Genomic DNA, 22,001 nt, shown 5'->3' on the forward strand with positions numbered 1-22,001 from the left:
GGGTGGACAAACTTTCATGATTTTGAATCATTTTGCCTAAATCGTTGGCACAATTTAAGAATAAGAAGGGGAGGGGAAAGGGAAATAAAGATGCGCCCAAAGTTGCCCGCCGAGACTTCACATGAAATCATTCGTAAGCTCACAACATGCGCCCCGCCCCGACCCTGAGAGCCCTCGCGAAAAATCTCTAAATATGAGATGTTCCCACACTATTCAGCTAGGCAACGCAAAATCGATCAATTACTGGTCATATGGATCACAGCTGATTCATCACGTGGGATTTGTTTTGTAAACACGGCATGTATTTTTAGCTCAAGGAGACGCCGGTGTTTATTTCACAACCAAAGGAAACATGGATGATCTGTATAAATTGTGGTGAAATGGCCAAGAAAAGGCAGAATGCAGAAATTATCTTGAAGCACTAGCACTATCTGCGAGACAGTGATTGCTGGTTTTGGAATTTGGTGGGACACTCTTGACTCTTTTTCACTTCAACTTCAAGTTCAACAGACCAGGAAGTACTAGTATTTAGTAAGTTCTTGAAGTTAGAGTAACTTCATGGTGATATCATCTGATAATAATATGTGGAATGTCAGTAGAATTTTGTTATATATCATACCACTGATACGATATACCCAAAGCCAAACTTGTCAAACAAATCTGGAATCGTTCAAATATATTAATTTGGTGCTTTGGAATACTGTAATTTTATGTAACAGATTTATCGCTAAATTAAGTAATAATTATTGGCCAAGTTGGAGCATGCGCGTTGCGTCCATGTAGCGTACTAAGCGTGTACGCAATGTAAGGTGCTGGTATGCTTTCTTCTGTAGCTGTGCCGCGCTATATGCACATGTATTTATTGCGGAGCCACTAGCGTTCATAGTGTTCAAGCTTGGCCAAGAATTACTTAAGGGGGTACTACACCCCTGCCCAATTTTGTGCCTATTTTTCCATTTTTCTCAAAAATTATAGCGCATTGGTGACAAGTAAGATATGTATATTATAGGGGCAAGGACTACAACTACTGCACTGGAAATTTTATTTCAGCACAGACAACAGTTGTGGAGTTACAGTGAAAAATGAGGGAAAACCAATATTTGATCAATAAATCAATAACTACTTGCCTTGAGTTGCTGAATTTTCAGTGCAGTAGTTGTAGGCTTTGCCCCTATAATATACATATCTTACCTGTCACCAATGCGCTATAATTTTTGAGAAAAATGCAAAAATAGGCACAAAATTGGCCAGGGGTGTAGTACCCCCTTTTAATTAAAGCCATAATGTGTGATTTGCTTCACAGCAACACCCTCAATTTTACTCGGATTTCTACTTTTTGCTTTTTTTTTATACCCAGTGGTATACTAAAATACCACGTAAAAGACTAAGCCTGAAGTGCTTTAATAACAGTAAAATTTAACTTTTGTATTAAAACCGGTCGACCGGTTTTATTCAGAGTTCAACGAGCGAGTGCTTGCTAATATGTACCGTGGATGTCACCTTGTATGTACACACGTCGAGCGCGATGCTCCGTGCAGTTACATGTAATACGATCGACGAGCGTAGTACACGCATTGTAGGCGTTGGAATGAAATAGTAATTTTCTTCGTTATACCTCATTTGTTTGGCTCTAAATTAAAAGGGGATAATGTGATCAGTGAAAACAAATATTTAAATAAGAATCTATTCTTTATGCAAATCACACATTATTGCTTTAATATACCTGTAGCAGTCGGTTTTGATATGAGAAGCGAAAACATGCATAACAATGCCCCATAGGATCGTACATTGTACATACACTAATACAGAGGCCCCATGACAGGGTGTAATTCCCATTATTCCAGTAATTCCTAAATGTTCCCTGTAAGTCCATATTATTCCCAACTAATTCCGAATAAGTCCGGTAAGTCCCTATAAGTCCATATTATTCCCAAATATTCCTGTAATTCGAGTAACTCCAAATAAGTCCGGTAAGTCCTTATAAGTCCATATTATTCGAACTAATTCCAAATAACTCCTAATAAGTCCAGTAAGTCCATATAAGTCCATTTAATTCCCAAGTATCCCTCTAATTCTGAGTAACTCCAAATAAGTCCGGTAAGTCCCTATAAGTCCGTATTATTCAAACTAATTCCAAATGAACTCCTAATATATCCCGTAAGTCCCTAAAAGTCCATGTTAATTCCCAAATATTCCAAATAAGTCCATATAATTCAAAATTTTGAATCCCAATTTAAACAAACCATCACAGGGACATCATGCACCCCTAAACATACCCAGGGACATGGGCCCAAAACACTCACCTCCCCCACTTGTCACCCCAACACCGGTCGCACCTCCCCCCCCCCCCCACACACACACACACCCATCCATCCCACCCGTCACCCCAACAGACAAGTTGACAACCCAACACCCACTCCACACACACAAACATCATTTAAAGTATCTTTTATTTCTGAAAAATGGCACACTTTTTATCAATTATCTCTGTATGTTTATTGTGATTAAAAATTCAAGCTGACATGTCATATAGGGGTGCACGCACAACCCTGTACACAAAACATCCGGGCACCCAAAATGACACACCCAGCCATGCATAAAGCATTTCATGTTCTGTATTATTCCCCAAGGAGGTTACGGTTACACTGAAATAATGCATTGATAGGTCTAATTCAATGGGATATCGTACCCCTACCCTGCACAACCCATCAACTTACGACACTCCATCAACAAACTCACATACCCCAACCTCACACACCACAAAATATACAAACAGTACACATGTGCGCTACACCAGCCCGCCCCCCTCACACCCAACATTAACATACGAGCTCATACGCACACATTCATTGCACACATACGGGGACACCAACAAAAAGGTACACCCAACCACTCAAACATAAAAAACACTTTTTGAGTGTTTTGTCCGATATTGATATTTTCCAAAAACCTGTCATGATTAATGCATTTATAATACCCATGAGCACGGACATTTTCAAAATTGATAGAAAAGCAGCCTGGTAAAAACAACTGCTGACATTTACTTCATTGTTTTATGTTTTATGATGAAGAGTATCATTAGCCCTATTGAAAATTTAAAAAATTGGGAGGTATGATTTGTTACCATGGTTACTAAAAAATAGAACGAAAGAAATGTTTGCGTCACGGACGGACGAGATAGAAATAGGTTCCCTTACTTTTCAGTACTCTTTTGTCATTTCTATCTAAACTATCAATACTTACCAATGAATACTTTCCAGGACAAATAATAGCCAAGATACATGGTTTGATTACCTGATACACAGATATATACAGAAACACGCTTCATCTTTTGCAGGAGAATGTGACAAATTTTGTCACGGACGGACACTTTTGGGTGTCACGGACGGACACAAATGCTAACCAGAGTAGCAACTTTTAAAATTGTTATTTTATTACCCCTTAGTTGAAGCAGCTCCAGTAACTGCACATTGCCATATAGAAAAATTATCTTGCAACTCCAAACTTTTTCTTAGTTATGACAACAAATGTCCATTTTTGTCACGGACGAACAGAATTTTTGTCACGGACGGACATTTCATCACAAATTTTAGTACAATGGCCTATATTTCGACAGCTTACAAATAAAACATCAAAAGAACTCTAACTTGGTTTTACTATATTTGTGTTAACCATGTGTGTTTAAATTTGAGCATCAAATGATTGTTCATCTTTAAAATAGACCCCATAAAATTGCCCCAAAATGACTGTGTGTGTACCAATATTGAAGGTAATTCACAGTCCTCAATAGAGTAACGTATCATTTTCAGTAGTGAATCAAGCAACAATGAAAGTGAACGAAATGCATCTGTTGCTTTATATATATATGTTTAACTATAGTTAGTGTTAGTAGCTTTGCAAAGATTGAGCATCAAGAGATTGTACATCTTTAAAATAGACCCCCTGAAAGTGTCTCAAAATGGCTGGGGACCAATATTCCTGACACCAAGCACCATTTTCAGTAGTGAATAAAGTATCAATGAAAGTGAACTGAATGCATCTTTTGCTTTATATATGTTCAACCACTTAATGTTTGTTTCTTTGCAAAGATTGAGCATCAAGAGATTAGTCATCTTTAAAATAGACCCCCTGAAATTAAAATGTCCGTCTGTGACACTTATTTTGTCCGTCCGTGACCAATTTTAAATTGAAGATTTATCTTAATTAATGGTGCCTTTGTTAAATATCATTCCTGCATGGGAAAAGGCATGAATGAGATTGATACTTCAGCATGTTTTTATTTTTCTACCCTGTGTTAGCAAATAGTTAGACATGCAGTCTTAGACAGGGTGAACTGAAGCTGTAAGCCATTGTCTGACATTCTGAAGGGAATTGGAGTTGGCCATGTTTGACTGAAGTGGCTGAATATTTTAAATAACCTAACAATACATGGGACAAGTGGCAGAGGAGTTTCAAACCCAAGTAGATGGGAGAGGAGTGTGTCAAGGGTGTCTACTATAACCCAGGACTGTACCTGATCTCTTCTGCATTATATTATTAATTGATGATAGATGATAATGTAGAGTAAATAGGATGGGGAGAACACAAGAGTGTGTAGTTTTGGAGGAGAGTTATTGGATGATGAGCGATTTGTAGATGGCCAAGCAAGTATGGTACAGGTCTACAAAGATTGATGGAAGGCTTGAATGGAAGATTGAAAGAATATGACATGAAAATTCATGTAAAGAAGTTCAAAGTAGTGGAGACATGATGTGGGCCAAATTTTAAGCATCACCATAAATGGACAGCAGAAAAAGCAATTAACTCAGCATGGGAAGAGTCGTACTAGAGCTCGAAGACTAGAGCAAAGACTGGCATGACAAACAAAAGAAAACTCTGCTTTCCAAAGCTTACAAGAAGGACATAAACAGATACGAGTTGTAGTAAGTCAGTAGTTTGGAGTGTGGCCTGACATGGAGCTGAGACATGGACACTGCAGAAAGAGGATACATGTGATGAAACTGGAAGCTTGTGAAATATGGGTGTGGAGAAAACAGTACTTTGGAAAGACAGAAGACATATAAGATTTATATACAATCAGAAAGAAGAATTGGACTGGAATAGATGGAATAGCGGAAGGAGGGAAGGAATTAAGAAACAAAGAACACGCAAAAATGGAAATACCTGATGAAGGACAGACAGTCGCTTGTGGAGTTAAAGCAGGGTCTATGGTTAAAGTGAACAGCTGAAGACAGAGGAGAATGGATTACATTGTTGATGGGAACAGCGAATTAACCTGCCAAATAAGGCATAACATTACATAAGCAAGCTGGGCTACATATGGGCATGGTCATGATTCTATATATTCGCAATGTGCACTGCTTTGCCCGTTTCACAAACATTTCAATGGGATTTTTACTTGATCAATTTAGGAGGAATGATGAATAATCTCTTCAGTTTCAATATCATAGAGTACAAACAAGAAGTGATGAAAACATGATTGTGTTGTTGAGAAAGGAATGAGGAAACATATAAACTCGTTTTGTTTCAACATCAGATTTTCTTTACAAAGATTAAATTGCAGCATTATAATAGACATGCATACTTCAAGTGGATAGTGTTTACTTAGAAAAAATAAGGCCAATATCAAAAAACTAACAAAACCGATTTTGGAATACTGTGCCCCAAGATTAAGAAAAAACAAAACAAAAATGTTTGGGAAGAGTGTTTTTTTGTTATGATGTACCTTTTTTTTACACCAAATCTGTATTTATTTTGAGATTCATTGATGTCCTGCCTTTATAAAAAAATGTATACTTTTATATGTCTTGCGTGAATAACTACAAAGTTATAGCACTTTTACTCCATGCATGTCTGAGAGTACACAGCCACCTTAATACAGAAGCTCAATGCTTTAAATACATTTTCAGAAGCTATCCACATGCCCCAATATCTGAGTGCTCTTATTAGTTATTTTCAGTTTTTTTAGATCCACTGCAATGCATGAAGGGATAGCACTTATTACTGAGAGGATCCTTGTGCCCATCTGATCACATTATATCCTACCTATCTCAATATGCAAGAGGTGTCAGGCTAATATAAAATTACTATAGCAAATAGATCTTTTCTGCCCCATAAAACTTCTTATCTATAGGTTGTGCACGCACAAACAGAACAGTGGAATCCATGGGGCCAGCAGACGCATTATTTGACATAATCTGACACGAGCAAGGGGAATGATTCACTTGTATTATGTATTGAATATAGAATTAATTTGTCCTGATTGAGCACCATTGTCTCATGTTAAGTTATGGTTATTGAATATAAAACTCAGTTAATTTGTCCTCATTGAGCATCATCATTGTCTCAAATTGGTTGTTGTCTTGCATTTTTATTTAGGTTTCAAATTTCATTGTTTGGTAACTTATAATATCAACGGAAGAGCTGCCATACACCTTCCAGCATTTTCCTCCATAATGTGTCTGTTTATTGAATTGTGTTCAATATTGTTTTTGATGTATTGTAATGTGACATTTTAGTATATTGCTACACAGCTACATCTCCATTACCACTAGGCCTACATACACAGTATAGACTACTCTAAGGTCAAGTGGTTGTAATGATTTTAAAGGAAGGTCTAGTGAACTGCAAGTTTTGGTAGCAAAAATCCATTAATTTTTTATGCCCTCACAATTCTTAGGGTTGGGGTAGCATACTGCAAGTTATTTTCTTTTCTGTAAATCTAGCTTACTTAAATGTTATATTACCATTTAGCTATTGAAAAATATACTGAGCAAAATGACACTTAAAACATCCCTATAGCTCATACCATTGTGGAGATATGGCCTTTTCAAATAGAAAATGAGGCGAATATCATACTTTTTTCCAAATCAATTGTCACCCGAACCTTTGAGTTTCTACTCCTGCTACGAAAATATAGAAATATATGGATCCCATTCAATGCTTTTAAAATTGTACTGTTGTTACCCAATTAGCATAAAAAAATTAGGCACTATTTGATAGTGTTCATGTTCATACACTCACAGGAAATTAGCAAGTCAAAATTTTGTCAACCCAAAACGGCAATTTTCGCCAAAATCGGACAAAAATTGATTTTTGTTTTCCTCAAAAATATTTACAAAAATAGGGAGGTTTAAGTGCCAAAATCTGAAACTAGATGCTATTTTATCTTTGGAAACATACAAACAATCAAGAATTATTGTTTTCACCCCATTTTTTTTCACACATTTGTCCGCCAAATGTAAGTCAAAGTTTGAACGCTGTCTTATTGGTATTTCCTTGGTGTCAAATATAGCTGTAGTGAATCCAAAATTGCATCAATTTTAATTGAAATGTCCTTTTCGCCAGCTAATAGGGCTGGTACCTGTTTCTGAGATGGGGTTTGTGTACACTAAAGATTAGCTAAGATTATAGCCTTCTTCTATTGGTATGAATTATTTTTTTTACTTCTCGTGGTGGAAATGTTTTTGATATCTGCTAATTCGATTTGCAAGGAAAAGAAAGTATGTTTTGCCGTTTCAACGAACAAAAACGATTGAGTATTGCCAAAGTTATGTTTGAATTAATTATGACTTAAAAGGTTATCATAGGTTAGGCCTACACATATAAACATAAACTTGTTCAGCAATCCGCATATCAAAAAAATGACATGGTCAAAGCGGGGGAATGATCACGAGGTCATATCAGTGGACTACTGAGCATAGCATGATGTTTGGTTGCCTGTGAGTGCATAATTGATATGTTGATAACATATCTAATAATGTTGTAGAATCAAAATCTTCATTGGACCACATTGAAGTCAAAGTAATTATCTATCCTATCCTGTATCGTTTTATGGATAAAATTGACTCAAAATGTTATTGATGATATTATTACTATCTTTAACATCAGTTTTGTCTTTTCAACGGGAAAATCCGATTGAAAATAAAGTTTTTAGGGGCTAGCTATAATATTGAACAATATATCCCATATTTTGACATGCACTTATAGAAAATAAATAAATTATTGTCTTACTTTATAAATTATAAATACTGTAAAATGACACATAACTAAAGTGAGGCAAATTTCTATCTTTTTTATTTGATTCATAAAATTACATTCAACAAAATGATTGAAGACTGAGAAACACACAATGCAGACTATTACAGAATGGAGTAGGTTAGATGCCATGTCCATAGCTTTGCAGGAGTTTCGGACTAACAATCAACACATTCAAAAAATACAGTTTAAAAGTGAAGATTGTAGTGAATGATCAGTCCTTAAGGGTAGACGAGGTATTGTTGGTCGAAGCAACATAAAAAATCGATTTTCATTATCTAGATCAATATATTATTGAAAATTAACACCTTGATGCCTTGCAAAAGTTCATTCTACAAATCGTATACTTTGCAAACTTGCTTAATTTATTGTTGTTAATGAGTTATGTACGTTTTACAAAAGTGTTGTTGTTTCAGACCTCTTTACAACGTAACTCAAGAACCGCAGCACCTATAAAAGTATATCTGTGATATTTTAATTCTTCTACACGCCGCTATGAATTGAGCAATGCAGTTTTTGCCAAAGCTCACTACCATTCGTAAGATGCTGTGAACTACCAAATCACAACAGTTTAAAATAATTAATAACCTTAAGGTTATTAATTATGTGCTTGCCACTATCTACTTTATAGTAAACTATATACATTGCGAAATAATATAAAATTATTTTAAAATAAAATGTGCATGTAAGTTGAGTTAACATAGCTAATTAACTAACAACTGCAGTGTATTTCTTGATTTTAATAATAAGCATGGGTAAAAAGCAGTAAAGACAAAAATACAGAACAATTTGGAGTAATGAATTAAAGAGTTGACAGGAGTTATAGGAGTTAATGTTTTTGCTGTTTCAGTGTGCATGTTCTCACCATTGATGGTTTGGTGAACTGTCATGTAACATGGATGTAAGCGTGATCCTAAAAAATGCCTTTCACGGTGACCCAAACTATTTACAAGACCTCTTCTGCATTGAGGCTGGCCTTCCCTTTTAAAGGGAATTTTTATTAAATTTCAGCTCGGTGTTTAGTATTTTTGTAATATAGCTTTTGTAAATATCATATTTATCAATTTGAAAAGTAGGAGTATGTTGTCTATATAGTCAATGTTTACAGTGATTTACATTTCTTAACTTCATAGCTATTTTCAAATCTACAATTACTTTCCAGTCAATGAGTCAGTCAATGAGTTCAGTTTAGTCAGTTGTGGAATATAAAAATCAAGCCAGTGTCTTGACCTAGAGTAAATGTCCCATTGGGAAATATTGATAGTATTTATATAGCCCAGTCGTGTGCTGGTCGTGTGTCACATTCACTGCCCTCAAAATACCATACAGGTTTTATGCACTCATCAAATGTTCACAGATGAATTGGCGAGGAAAATGGGAGGGGGGTGTTATTCAAACGCGTCATTTTGATGGAAATATTTAGGTCTTCCACAATAAAGTTTAGGGCTATTTTTGTCATGTTTGCTATGATGTGATTACATCAAAGTATTGATTTGACCAATATCTCCTGATTGACCTGACAATTAAAGGAAGGTGACCTGATATATTTAAATATATAAAAAATTCTAATAAAAAACTTATGTATAACATAAAATGTCATCCCTTCCAAGCACTCATGCAAAAGGAACATGTAAATGTTTTTTGTAAATGTGACTAATTCCTAATGGAATTACTGACATTTATACAGCGTGATATTGGTAGTCTACAGTGTTTTTATTTTAAATGATAATCATCATGATCATGTAATATATTGATTTCAAGTGAAAGGCCCTATTTTCCACATAAACATATTAAAGTTAGAAGTTCCAACTCAGTGTATTTCCGAAGAAATCGTCAAAAAACTGCAGAATTAGTCTCAAATATGGTATACCACATTTGAGACTAATTAGGCAGTTTTTTGATGATATCTTCGGAAATATACCAATTTGGAACGCCAAATTCCAATAAGTTTATGAGAAAATATGAGCTTTCATCTAGATCTGATACCTGATACGATTTCTTCACAGACGTGCGGTTTTCACCTTTTATGCCCAAAAATGTGCACAGTGCACTTGCATTTAGGGGTGGTTCAATAATTATGTATACCCATAGAATGGTGAAAAGTGGCAGGCTAAAAGGGAGGCGAGCGATTTTTGGCACAGATATTTGGCACCATTTCGATATTAAACCCTAAAAGCCGTGTAAAACATATCATGAAATGCTCAAATGTGGTATACCATATTTGAGACTAATTCTGCAGTTTTTTGACGATTTCTTCGGAAATCCAATTTGGAACGCCAAATTCCAATATGTTTATGAAAAAATATGAGCTTTCATCTAGATCTGATACCAAAATCAGCATTTTGATGAGGTAAAGTGGGAGATGAGATTGTCAATCAGGTTACCCACCTTTAATTTACAGGATGGTACGATTTCTTCACAGACGTGCGGTTTTCACCTTTTATGCCCAAAATAATGTGCACAGTGCACCATAGACTGTAAGGGGTGGTTCAATAATTATGTATACCCATAGAATGGTAAAAAGTGGCAGGCTAAAAGGGGAGGCGAGCGATTTTTGGCACAGATATTTGGCACCATTTCGATATTAAACCCTAAAAAGCCGTGTAAAACATATCATGAAATGCCCAAATATGCAAAATGTTCTTTTTGATGCACTCACATCACATGATAATTTCAGGTTTTAAATTGGGGTCCCCAAAATCTAACATGTGTAAACAAAGGCAACGATTTTTTGGCAGGGCGTGGCAAAGATTTTTCAGCATGTTAAAAAGGGCAGTAAGGATTTTTTTGGCATAATGAAAGGGAGGAGCAAGCAATTTTTAACAGAACATTAAGAATCACTCATCATGCACAGTCCCTAAAATAACTTGCAGAGGATTGGCTTGAAAATTCAAACAACCGCATCTTTAATTCATGTCTACACTTGAAGACCTGAGCGTCCATATTGGCATCTTGAGATATTGGGGCTGAAGACGTCCAAGAGAATACTGGAAGAAAGCTTCCTCTCGGTAAGCAATTTCAAGTTTGTTAGAAATAAGAAAAGTTAAACTTGAGATATGATCGTTTAAACTTTTTTAAATAAGCTAATTGGAAACCGAAAAAAAAGCCATAACATTGATACTTCTCAGGTACATGGGTATAGGCAAGAAGAATCATTTTGTATATCAACCAAGTAAATGTCTATAATATTGATCGATATATCATTTTTGTACAAGTTTACAGTCTACTTGCGCTCAGGTCTTCACTTTCACATAGCATTCATAGGGTCAATGATAATAATTTTTCTACTGATGCATACAAAAATCTACATTTTGATGGGGAATAGGCTGTGGATTTGATCATCCTCACCAATATATGAACAGGCACTTGCACAGACATACAAACATAAATCACCCCCAGTACCCCACTACAGTAAAAATGATAATGTGCCCATGCTGTGGAAGATGACTCCGCCCAAGAATACTTTGGGGATAAGCCCATACATATGCATTGATAGGGTGGTGGTTGGAGGGCTGTATGAGGGGTAGGAGGAGAAGTTTAACAAGAATGTAATCATAGAGCTAGAAATAAGCCTTTTAAAATAACACATTAGGATACATGGTGAACAAATGGAAGGATTTGACAGGTTTAGGAGGGGGTGAGAGTCACGGAAACATTTTATCATGATGAGCTAGGTCTTTCCGTGGGAGTGGGGACAATGAGGTCAACATATAAAAGTTGACGAAATTTGGATATTTTTTTCAAAAAGCCATGGAAAGTTTTAGGAGGAAATATTTGAAGAAAAATACTTTTTTAGATTATCAGAAATTGGGGGGGGGGCTGTGTTTGGTGAGGCCACATAATTTGACAATTTGTTTCATGTCCCAACATTTATTTATTTTTTTGCTAAATGAAAAAAATACTGCAGTTTCCATGTGATATTGACAGTGCTAGCAGTTTTCAGTATCTAACAGGAAAATGATGAGGCCCTTATTTTTATATTTAAGATTATGAAGGCCAAGGGTTAGACTCTTTTAAAGTTCTACAAAAATACTTGCAAGTGATTCATGGTGAAAATTTAACTTGTTTATCAACATTAGGCCTAACCTTAAAATTAAATATGATAAATAGAGGGAAAAAAATATGGACTGATCCCAGAAATTGAGGAGTGGACCGAAATTAATTGATTGAAGGGATCAATTCCGGGATCATTTGATGAGAGGCAGTTGAAAATGGTGGTCAACAACAAGTTGAAAACTTGGCCCAGAAGAGCAACAACATAATTATTTACTCTTGACCTACACATAACTAAGTAAGACCTATATGAAATTCATGAATACAAAACAGTACTAATTCAAGTCTAGTCTAATATTATTTTCTTCAGATTGTCTGTGCCATTTGATTTATCATCAATAGTAAAACTCCCAATATTAGAAAAACATAGTGCAATATACTTACAGATGTTCTTTTGCCCAATATTTTTGTAGGGATTATAGGCATACATGTTATATTTTCAAACGTTATTTCTTTCATCACATGAAAAGGGAAATTTACATTTCATTTATAATATACCCCAGTATTTACACATGTTACCATGGTTATGGTTACACTAGCTCTGAAAATGCTATTAGCCTTTGACCCCTAGCCAGGTTCACCACAGGGCCGCGCGTAATTCAAACGCTATTTATATCTACTACATGTAGTATGTAGATCAAGATGCATGAAGTTATGACATTCCATATTGTATACAGTGCGTATTGGCAATAATATTTCTTGTCTCACACTGTTGTCTGGTGACCGACATATTCAATTGAATAAGTATTTTAAAAAAGCCTTTCATCCTCAATACCGGTAGCTTCATATTTTTTTAATGTTTTAATTACAGTATTTATAAGAATGCAGGAAGGGTCACTTATAACTACTTATATTGAGCAGTTTTTGAATTAGTATTACCACCGGCACCATCTCGTCAAAAGTAACAAAAGAGCTTTTAGGAAATGTATACATGGTATATGGAAAACAAAGATTCAACATAACAAAAATTATTTACACACTCTCAGAAAAAAAGGTGCTACTTAGAACCTTTTTTGTCCTGTATGTAGAACCCTAAGCAGTAATAAGGTTCTAAAAGAACCTTAAAAGGTTCTATAAAGAACCTTAAAGATTTAAATAGGTTCTATAAAGAACCTTAAAGATTTAAATAGGCCTGGGGATATTCTAAATAATTCATTCATTCAGGGACTCATCACAAAGTTAAGAAAAGTAAAACGTAGTGTTAACCCTTTTTGGTACTAAAAAAATTTTTCTTGGATAAAAAAACTTTTTTTTCTGTTCTACTAAGAACCCTTTGAGGGTTCTTTCTTTAAGATTCCTTAAGGGTTCTTCAAGCTTAAGGTTCTACAAAGAACCCTTTTCTTGGCTACAGAACCTTTTTTGGTTCTACAAAGAAGTTGAAAGAACCCAATTGACACCCAATGGATTTTAGAACCTTTTAAGGTTCTTTTTAGAACCTTATTACTGCTTATTAACATGCTTATCTTACCAAGGTCTTATCTATCTGCATGGTGTAATTGAAATTACTATCCCGGGGATTACTATACAACATGTACAAGCTGTATCAAAAAGTTTGGTACCCAGCAGTTTTGATAGTTATTGAAAAGCCTGGTTCTTCCAAATGCAATATCGGGTCCCCTTAAAATGATAAAATGATCAGACCATAAATCTTTTGTGACTGTTTATGACATTAATCAACAAATTATGCGGATCCTAGATGTGTCGAGGATGTTACGTTTATGAACAAAACGTTACGTTTGTATTTTCAATTTGTTGCTACGTGTATGTTAACAAATGAAAGTTCTGTAACTTTTTTAAAATTCTTCAATGCTAAGTATTCTTTTGGATATCATCAAATTGTAAATCTCTAGTCAGATTTTCAGTGTGTTAACAACTATGTATTTAAAGACGTTACGTTCATGTACAAAACATAAATGTTCTTATCTTGTAAACATAATACCCATACCTACTTTTATGAAGAATGAATGTTCTGTAATTGTTTTTTATCCTTCATCTCTATTAGATTTTCAGTGTATTAGCAAGTAGATGATGTATATGTATCACAGACGTTATACATTCATAAAAACTCTTCTTTTGGTCAACATAGGCGTAGATCCAGGGTGGGGATAACCCCCATATTTTGCCAGGGGAGCTTACTTACTTGTGTCTTCTATACTATCCATCATATACCCCCATGCATAACGAAATTGAACAATATTCAATATCCAAAGCAATAGCCACTACAATATGCTTCAGCTTCATTCCAATTCAATTTATTTCATCCAAAACGGTCCTGTGATACACCTTCCCCAATCAAACACATTTGCATATGATCATCTTCTACTCTTCCCTAGAAAAAATCATTATAATATCAAATCTAAACACCATGCCATGGAATTCACCATATCACGTCCAAGCTCACATTGGGCGCCCCATTCCTTTTTTAAAGGAATTTTTATTTCTGAGAGTGCATGCTATAGGAATAGCTTGTAACAATGTGTAAATTTGGATAAAAAGTCTCAAAAATGGGCTAAAGATAATAAAAAGTACAGACATTTTGACTTAATAAAAGAAGGAATTCAGACATGAGAAGGAAAGGCAGCATCTCTGATACTGGGAAATACTTGTAAACATTGAAATTAGTAGTAAATACCTGGACAAATACTTGGTTTTGCAATAATTTATGTATACATTTTAGAAATAGTTTTTTTTTATATATTAACACATTTTCATATTCTTATCAAATAATTTCAATACATTTTAGAAAATGCCATTCATCCAAAACAGGCAAAATTATATTTATCATGTGAGTGATATTTGTCTGTGACAAAGAAGTTACAGAGTAAAAGGCAAAACATTATTTCACTGTAAAATTCCGGATAAAAACATTACCCTTCCCATCTATATAACTTTTCTCTATAGGAGTAATGGTGAGTGATAATTAGTGTAAGATTTTTAAATGTCCAAAGTGAATACGATACGATATATAATTTTTGTCACACAAAACCAGGTCTACATTTCCAAAAATCCAAACACCTGGATGCTATTAATTATTGCTGCCCACCCAGTAAATTATTTTCCCTAATTTGAGGGCAAAAATAGATTAAATTGCCAACCCAGTAAATTATCCTTATACCTCCCTGCAATCCCCATGCATATAAAAGGCCTACAATTTCAATTTCGCTTTTTAACCAAAAAAATAAAAGAGATCAAGACAACAATGTTATATACAGTGGAATCAGTAACATCTTGGATAACAGAAAAAGTTTCCTTGATTTCTTTACTAGTTCAGACTCAAACACTATTCTCAATTAACTTTAAGGGGGTGCTGCACCCCTGTCCAATTTTGTGCCTATTTTTGCATTTTTGGTGACAAGTAAGATATGTATATTATAGGGGCAAGGACTACAACTACTGCACTGGAAATCTTTATTTCGGCACAGACAGCAGTTGTGGAGTTGCAGTCAAAAATGAGGGAACACCAGTATTTGATCAATAAATCAATAACTACTTGCCTTGAGTTGCTGAATTTTCAGAGCAATAGTTGTAGTCCTTGCCCCTACAACATGCATATCTTAATTGTCACCAATGCGCTATAATTTTTGAGAAAAATGCAAAAATAGGCACAAAATTGGCCAGGGGTGTAGTACCCCTCTTAAATCAGAAAACAAGTTAATTGGGCCACTTTTGGCAGTTTCTTTTTTTTTAATGTCTTTGGGTGTCTTTCTTCCATGGTACAATCCATCTGCGAACAAATTAACTTCTATATATGCGTAAATGTCACCATTGTCATAGCTGTATACTATATAGCATGTCCAAAAACAATGACAGGAAAATCAGGAACAACAACAACACTTAGGAATTTCATCACTATACTACTTTTGCGTGTCAAACAGTATAAACTTGTTTTTTGGGCTCTAAACATATATTTTTAAGCAAAGCCAGAAGCAGGGTATTTCAAAATCAAATAATTATAACCACCATACCATGTTCTTTATATAGATTTTGTACCAGGATTTTGTATTTACTTCATCAGATAATTTATTATAAATTTTAGTATGCACTGTAAAATAATTTTACAGTGCATGTGTAAATAATGTTTATACTGTGTAGTATGGCTATAACATGTAAATACTAGCAAGTACACAGCCAGTTCAAATTTCCCACTTTTAACTACAAAAGATCAAATAGGGCGAGCTAGGGGCCAGAGGTTAACATGGTAACATGATAATGGAATGTGTGTGTACTGTACACTGCCATTAAAGGTGCACTAGTTATTATATTAACAATCTTTAATAGTGTTTTTAAAAGTCCATAAGCTATCTAATCATTGAATATTGTGTAAACAATGAGTTATAAAGGGGAAAGAATAATAATTTTATTTAAAATGGATAATGGAGAAGCAATAATAATAAGCATGGAGCTGCATGGTAAGAAGCTGTTACACTGCAGCGTTTGTGATACAGTGGGGCCTAGTCAGTTGCAAATCTGAGTATGAGACCACATGAACCCTATAGGCTTTTATTATTTGAGGCCTATCTACACTGAAGTCTGAAGTGAAGATCCTGTTATGCCAAAGCTTAGCCTCAACCAGCACAAACTAAACCCCAAAGCTCAAAAAAGGGTCGGTGCTCTGTGTGGTTTAAAATGTAGATCATGAAGCTGAAGTCTCTACTACTGTTCTAGCTTGTTCTGAGGCACACGTCTACCCCCATTGGGAGTTTCATCATTAGGTCAGCCATATATGCCACAGCACAGACCCTGGAATCCTGGTCACTACATTATAGCAACTAGCTTGTAATAGGCCTATAGATAACATAATAATGAGATCGAATTGCCTTTTTAAGGAAAGATTTTATGTTGGAAATTTTCATGCCATATAAAAAATGGGATAGAGAAAGGTTTCCTTCTAATTTTTATTGTTCTAAATCCAAAAATCTGGATTTGTTTTGGCTAATTCAACTAGGCCTACATATTGTTTTGGCTAATTTCTACAATTCAATCCAAATTGTTCCAAACTATTCCGATAACTCTATCTTGTTCCGACTAATTCTGATAACTCCGGATTGTTCCAACTAATTCCTCTAACTCCGCATTGTTCCGACTAACTCCATTAAGTCCGGATTGTTCCGATAACTCGACTAATTCCGGATTATTCCGACTAATTCCGATAACTACGGATTGTTCCGACATATTCTGATAACTCCGGATTGTTCCGACTAATTCTGGTAACTCCGGATTGTTCCGACTAATTCCGGTAACTCCGGATTGTTCAGACTAATTCCGGTAACTCCGGATTGTTCCGACTAATTCCGATAACTCCGGATTGTTCCGACTAATTTCGATAACTCCGGATTGTTCCGATTAATTTTGATAACTCCAAATTGTTCCGACTAATTTCAACTAACTGCGGATTGTTCCAAATAATATCGATAACTCGGAATAAGTACAAATAAATATTGCAATTCCGATAACTCCAATATCGGACTCCGAAATCGGAATTAATACCCTGTCGTGGGGCCTATACAGTGTGGCTACCACAATTCACCACATTTTTGTTCACCATATAAACCATCTTTCACACTTTCATCTCTTCTCCAGGGAACTTCAATCAAGAATGGCAGGTGCCTCATCTCATACAACCCTATCAGAGGAATTCAACTCGGAATTAGAAGCGTTAGCATCAATATATTCTGATGATGGGGAATTCTCTCAAGAAACTCCACAAGACACAGAAACAGCAAGCTATGTATGTGTTGTTAACATCAAACCAAATTCATTTAGCATAGGATTGAAGTTGTCAATTCCAGGTATGATATTTTGGATATCTTATATTGTTTTATTTTTTGATCTATAACCCCTCGTAATAAAAAAAAAAACCTCATCATTTCGTGGCAGATGCTGAAAACTGCTAGCAATGTCAATTTTATGTGAAAACTGCTGTATTTTGAACAGTCTCTCCGCACTTTTCCAAAACAAATTTTCAATATATATGTGGCCTATAAACCATCAACAATTTTTCTCTCTGCAGAATATTACCCAGATAGACTGCCGAAAATAGAGTTTCTACCAACAGACGACTCCCTAACTGATGAATCAACACTAGCAGAACTCTTACAATTCCTGTACCAGACTGCATCAGAAAACAAGGGCGCCCCCATGTGTTTTCTTTTAGTAGAAGCTGTCAAAGACTGGCTGGTTGAGAGGGAGGCAGCATGCAGTAATGGTAAGTTAACAATGAAAGAATCAATTAAACATTTTGCCTTTGGAACCGCGGAATATCCCGAGGGGCGTATGACATAAAACTGATGCAAAGTTATTTTTCAAAGTCATAACCATCACTCTTTAACTCTTCAATCTAATAACCAAATATCTCTGAATTTGGTTGAAATAAACAATTTTAATCACAACTTACATTTCGTTCTTAAAAAAATTGAAAAGGCTTAAACGGACTTCCAATTACTGCACTGCAAAATCATGTGCAAATACAGTAGTCGCATACGCATGCACGCCAGAGCCATTGTAGGCTACTGCATGCATGCATGCATAGGTCATTGATGGACATCATTAACCTCTGGGTCTGTGTGTGTATGTCATATAAGGAGCTGTTTGATTGGGACGCACATATGGCGTGATACACAGAGGCTTTGAATGAGTTTTATCTTCCACAAACCTGGTTATGAGTACAAAATTGGAAACTTGGAAACTCACAGAATAAAATCAAAGCATGTGTACAAAATTGTATTCAACAGTGGCAAAATAACACATGTGGGCATTTTCAATTCTTAAAAAAACTAAACCTCGGATCTATCGGCAGGCCATGATATAGAATTGATATTCTAGGGGCTGTATGTTGTGCAATACGGTATTAATTTCCTTAAAGGAGCAAAATAGTAATGATTTAAACTGTTTTAGACTTTATTGTACTTGAAAAACTTTTTAGGTAAAAAGTAAATTGTTTAAAATATTGTTCTTTCACTTTCCTTGACCATTTTCAGACACCACTGCTGACATTGAAACAACCCCCACACATGCTACCAAAGATTCCAGCGAGGACATCGATGATGATGATGATGATGAAACACAACATCACCACAAGAAAAAGAAGGGCAAAGGTCGCAAGAAACCACCTGTTGAAGAGGAGAAGATCAAAGGCAAAAAACCTAGAATGAAAACGGCAACTGAGGTCATCTCACGGATACTCTGGGATGAGCAGCTCTGTAAAGATCATTTCGTGATCGGGTATCTTGATCGTTTTCTTGGTGTGATCGAGAAAGATTTCTCCGAGTTCAGCTGGGAAGATATAGCATCTGTCGATTCACGACACTTTGGCGATTCAAAACATAGGATCCAATATTTCAAGTATAAAGACGATATTGTTTGGGATAAAACAAAAAGGCTGGATGATGTCTTTGGTTCTACCGGTAGTAAAATAACCATTATTGATGTCATTGAAAAATATCTGAAAGAAAATGAGAGCAGGGAGGAAAAGAATCAGATGAAAGTCTTGATGAAGATGGTGTACGGAAGAAGTTGAAAGTGATGAAGGAGATAATAAGGGACATCGAGAAAGAAGAACAGTAATAGACCGAATTATTTCATTGCAATTCAAATTAACAATCCAGATATAGTTAACAAAGTTGAGCAGGTGCAAAATGAATTGTGTGAATCCGACAGCGCATTAGACGACACTCGACATCGCTGAAAAAGCTGCATGTGACTCTGTGTACTCTGAGTCTCGATACCCAAAGTGAAATGGAACGCGCTATAGCAGTCCTTAAAGAAGAGCAAAATAACTTAAAAGCATTGCTTGCACCAGCTACTCTACTGCGATTTCAAGGATTGCAAACTTTCCATGATCGTGTGCTTTGTTCTGTTCCGCAATACAATCCAGTCGTTATGAAGTTAGCGGACCATCTATGTACGGCAATAGACGATGCTGGTCTTCGTATCGTGGGCACACCACATGTGTTTACTCCCCATCTGACAGTCTTGAAGATCACAAGAAAACAGATTAAACAAGGAAGGGAACATCTGGATTACGGATTGTATAAGGATCATGTGGAGACAGAATTTGGAGTACAGAATGTGGACTCGATTCATTTATGTTCCATGCTGGATGCACCCAGAGCTGATGGTTTTTACTATTCGTTAGCAAGTGTTGATGTTTCACCAGAAAATTAAAGCCATAATGTATGATCTTTTTAAATGAATTTGGTAAAAAAAATTCAAACTTGAAAAAATGGTTTCATGGGTCTACTTTCAAATTCTCAGCGGCACACCCCTACCCAAACCAAACTTGAGACCCCCCCCCCGGCATCAAACAATGGTAATAAGAGTATAAGACATTAAATCTTGAATACCACACATACGTCATTTCGTTTTGCACTTGAATCAAGTAAAAATGTGTGAATTAGTGAGAAAGGTTTCACCTCTTGTTTTTGTGGTTTTAATAGCTATGCAAATTGATGAAAGCTGTAATATCTGTGATGGGACTGGATGTTAGGGGATGTTTGTGGGGAGGGGAAGCCAAAAAAAATATGTGGGGGAGAAGTATTGGCAGATTGAAGAAGGGGCAAGCAATTTTAGCACACATTTGTGGGATACCTATTAGATAAAAAATGTGCAGAAAAACAGTACAGAAAGGCTCAAAATATGCAAATTTCCTGTTCGCTATAATATTAGGGGTGGTGCAATAATTATGTGTACCCCCGGGTGGTGAATTCTCAAAATGGTCTGCCAAAAATTGCTTGCCCCCTCCCCCTTTGGCCGTGCCAAAAATCTTTGCCCCCCCTTCGATGTGCCAAAAATCTTTGCCCCCACCCTTACACATGCAAGATTTTTGGAACCTGAATTTAAAACCTTAAATTGTCTTATCATATGCGAGGGGAGCGAGAAGGAAATTATGCATATTTGAACGTGTTCCTAATGTTTTCCCTACACCTTTTTGGGCGTAATATAGAAACGGTGCCCAGAATATCTGTGCCAAAAATTGCTTGCCCCCCCCTTCGACCTGCCAAAATTGCTTGACCCCCCTTTCGACATGCCAAAAGCTTGCCCCCCCTTTTGGCCTGCCAAAAATCTTTGCCCCCACCTATAATTCACCACCGGGGTACAAAATTTGGCATGTGCAATATTGTTTAAAGGGGAGGACGAGTCATTTTTGGAACACCAAGGAGGTGTAAGCAAGCAATTTTTGGCACACTATTTATGGGCTCATAATTATTGCACAGCCCCTTAATTTTCACTTCTGTGCAATGTACATCATACTAATTTTACCAATTGTGTTCAAAATTGAAAGGAAAAAAAAAGGTACCCAATATAAAAGTTGATGGAAATTTTCCACATGGCTGACATTAAAAAAATAACTACCTCTAACAACAAAATGTCATAATCATGCAAATTGCTTTTTAATATTTAAATTACAATAATAGTTTATCTTATCAATACATTTTTAAAAAGAGTATAGCTTCGTATACAAATTTTAATATTTGTATAATTACACAATTGATTTTACATATTTAAAAATAAACTTAGTTACTGAAATTAAATCTTTTTATGTAAATGAAATTTGTTTGTGATTGAAAGTTTCTCAATTTATGTATGTTAGCCTGGTGTATAATTATGATGCTTTTACTTAACAACAGTTTACTATAAGATGACAATACGGGCCGACCAACCCAGATTTTTTTGTATGAAATCCAAAATATTGCAAAATATTTACAGATTTTGATGATTTTTAAGGTCATTTGCAAGAAAAAAAACGCCCACCTGCTTGAGAGGCCCGCCCGCTCCCACTCGTAGAACAGGGGTTTTTTTTGTCGCCTAAGCTATCCCTATACACCTATCCGACTTCGCCATTACTGCGGTGTCCCGAGGTCGGGGGTTCCATCCATTATTTAGTGTGCTATACAGAATTGTACCCGGGAATT

At 35.7% G+C, this 22,001-nt stretch overlaps 1 protein-coding gene across 1 annotated transcript; it reads left to right on the forward strand.

Moving 5' to 3' along the window:
• Window positions 1–340: 340 nt before the first annotated feature.
• Window positions 341–20,851, forward strand: LOC140164531 (leukocyte receptor cluster member 9-like). Its single transcript, XM_072187832.1, is given in 5 exon segments — window positions 341–531; window positions 17,671–17,879; window positions 18,101–18,295; window positions 19,068–19,760; window positions 19,763–20,851. Coding segments are annotated over 4 exon segments (1,572 nt in total). The 5' UTR covers window positions 341–531; window positions 17,671–17,686; the 3' UTR covers window positions 20,254–20,851.
• Window positions 20,852–22,001: the final 1,150 nt, after the last annotated feature.

Source organism: Amphiura filiformis, chromosome 11 (genome assembly GCF_039555335.1).
Source record: "Amphiura filiformis chromosome 11, Afil_fr2py, whole genome shotgun sequence".
Taxonomy (NCBI): Eukaryota; Metazoa; Echinodermata; class Ophiuroidea; order Amphilepidida; family Amphiuridae; genus Amphiura; species Amphiura filiformis.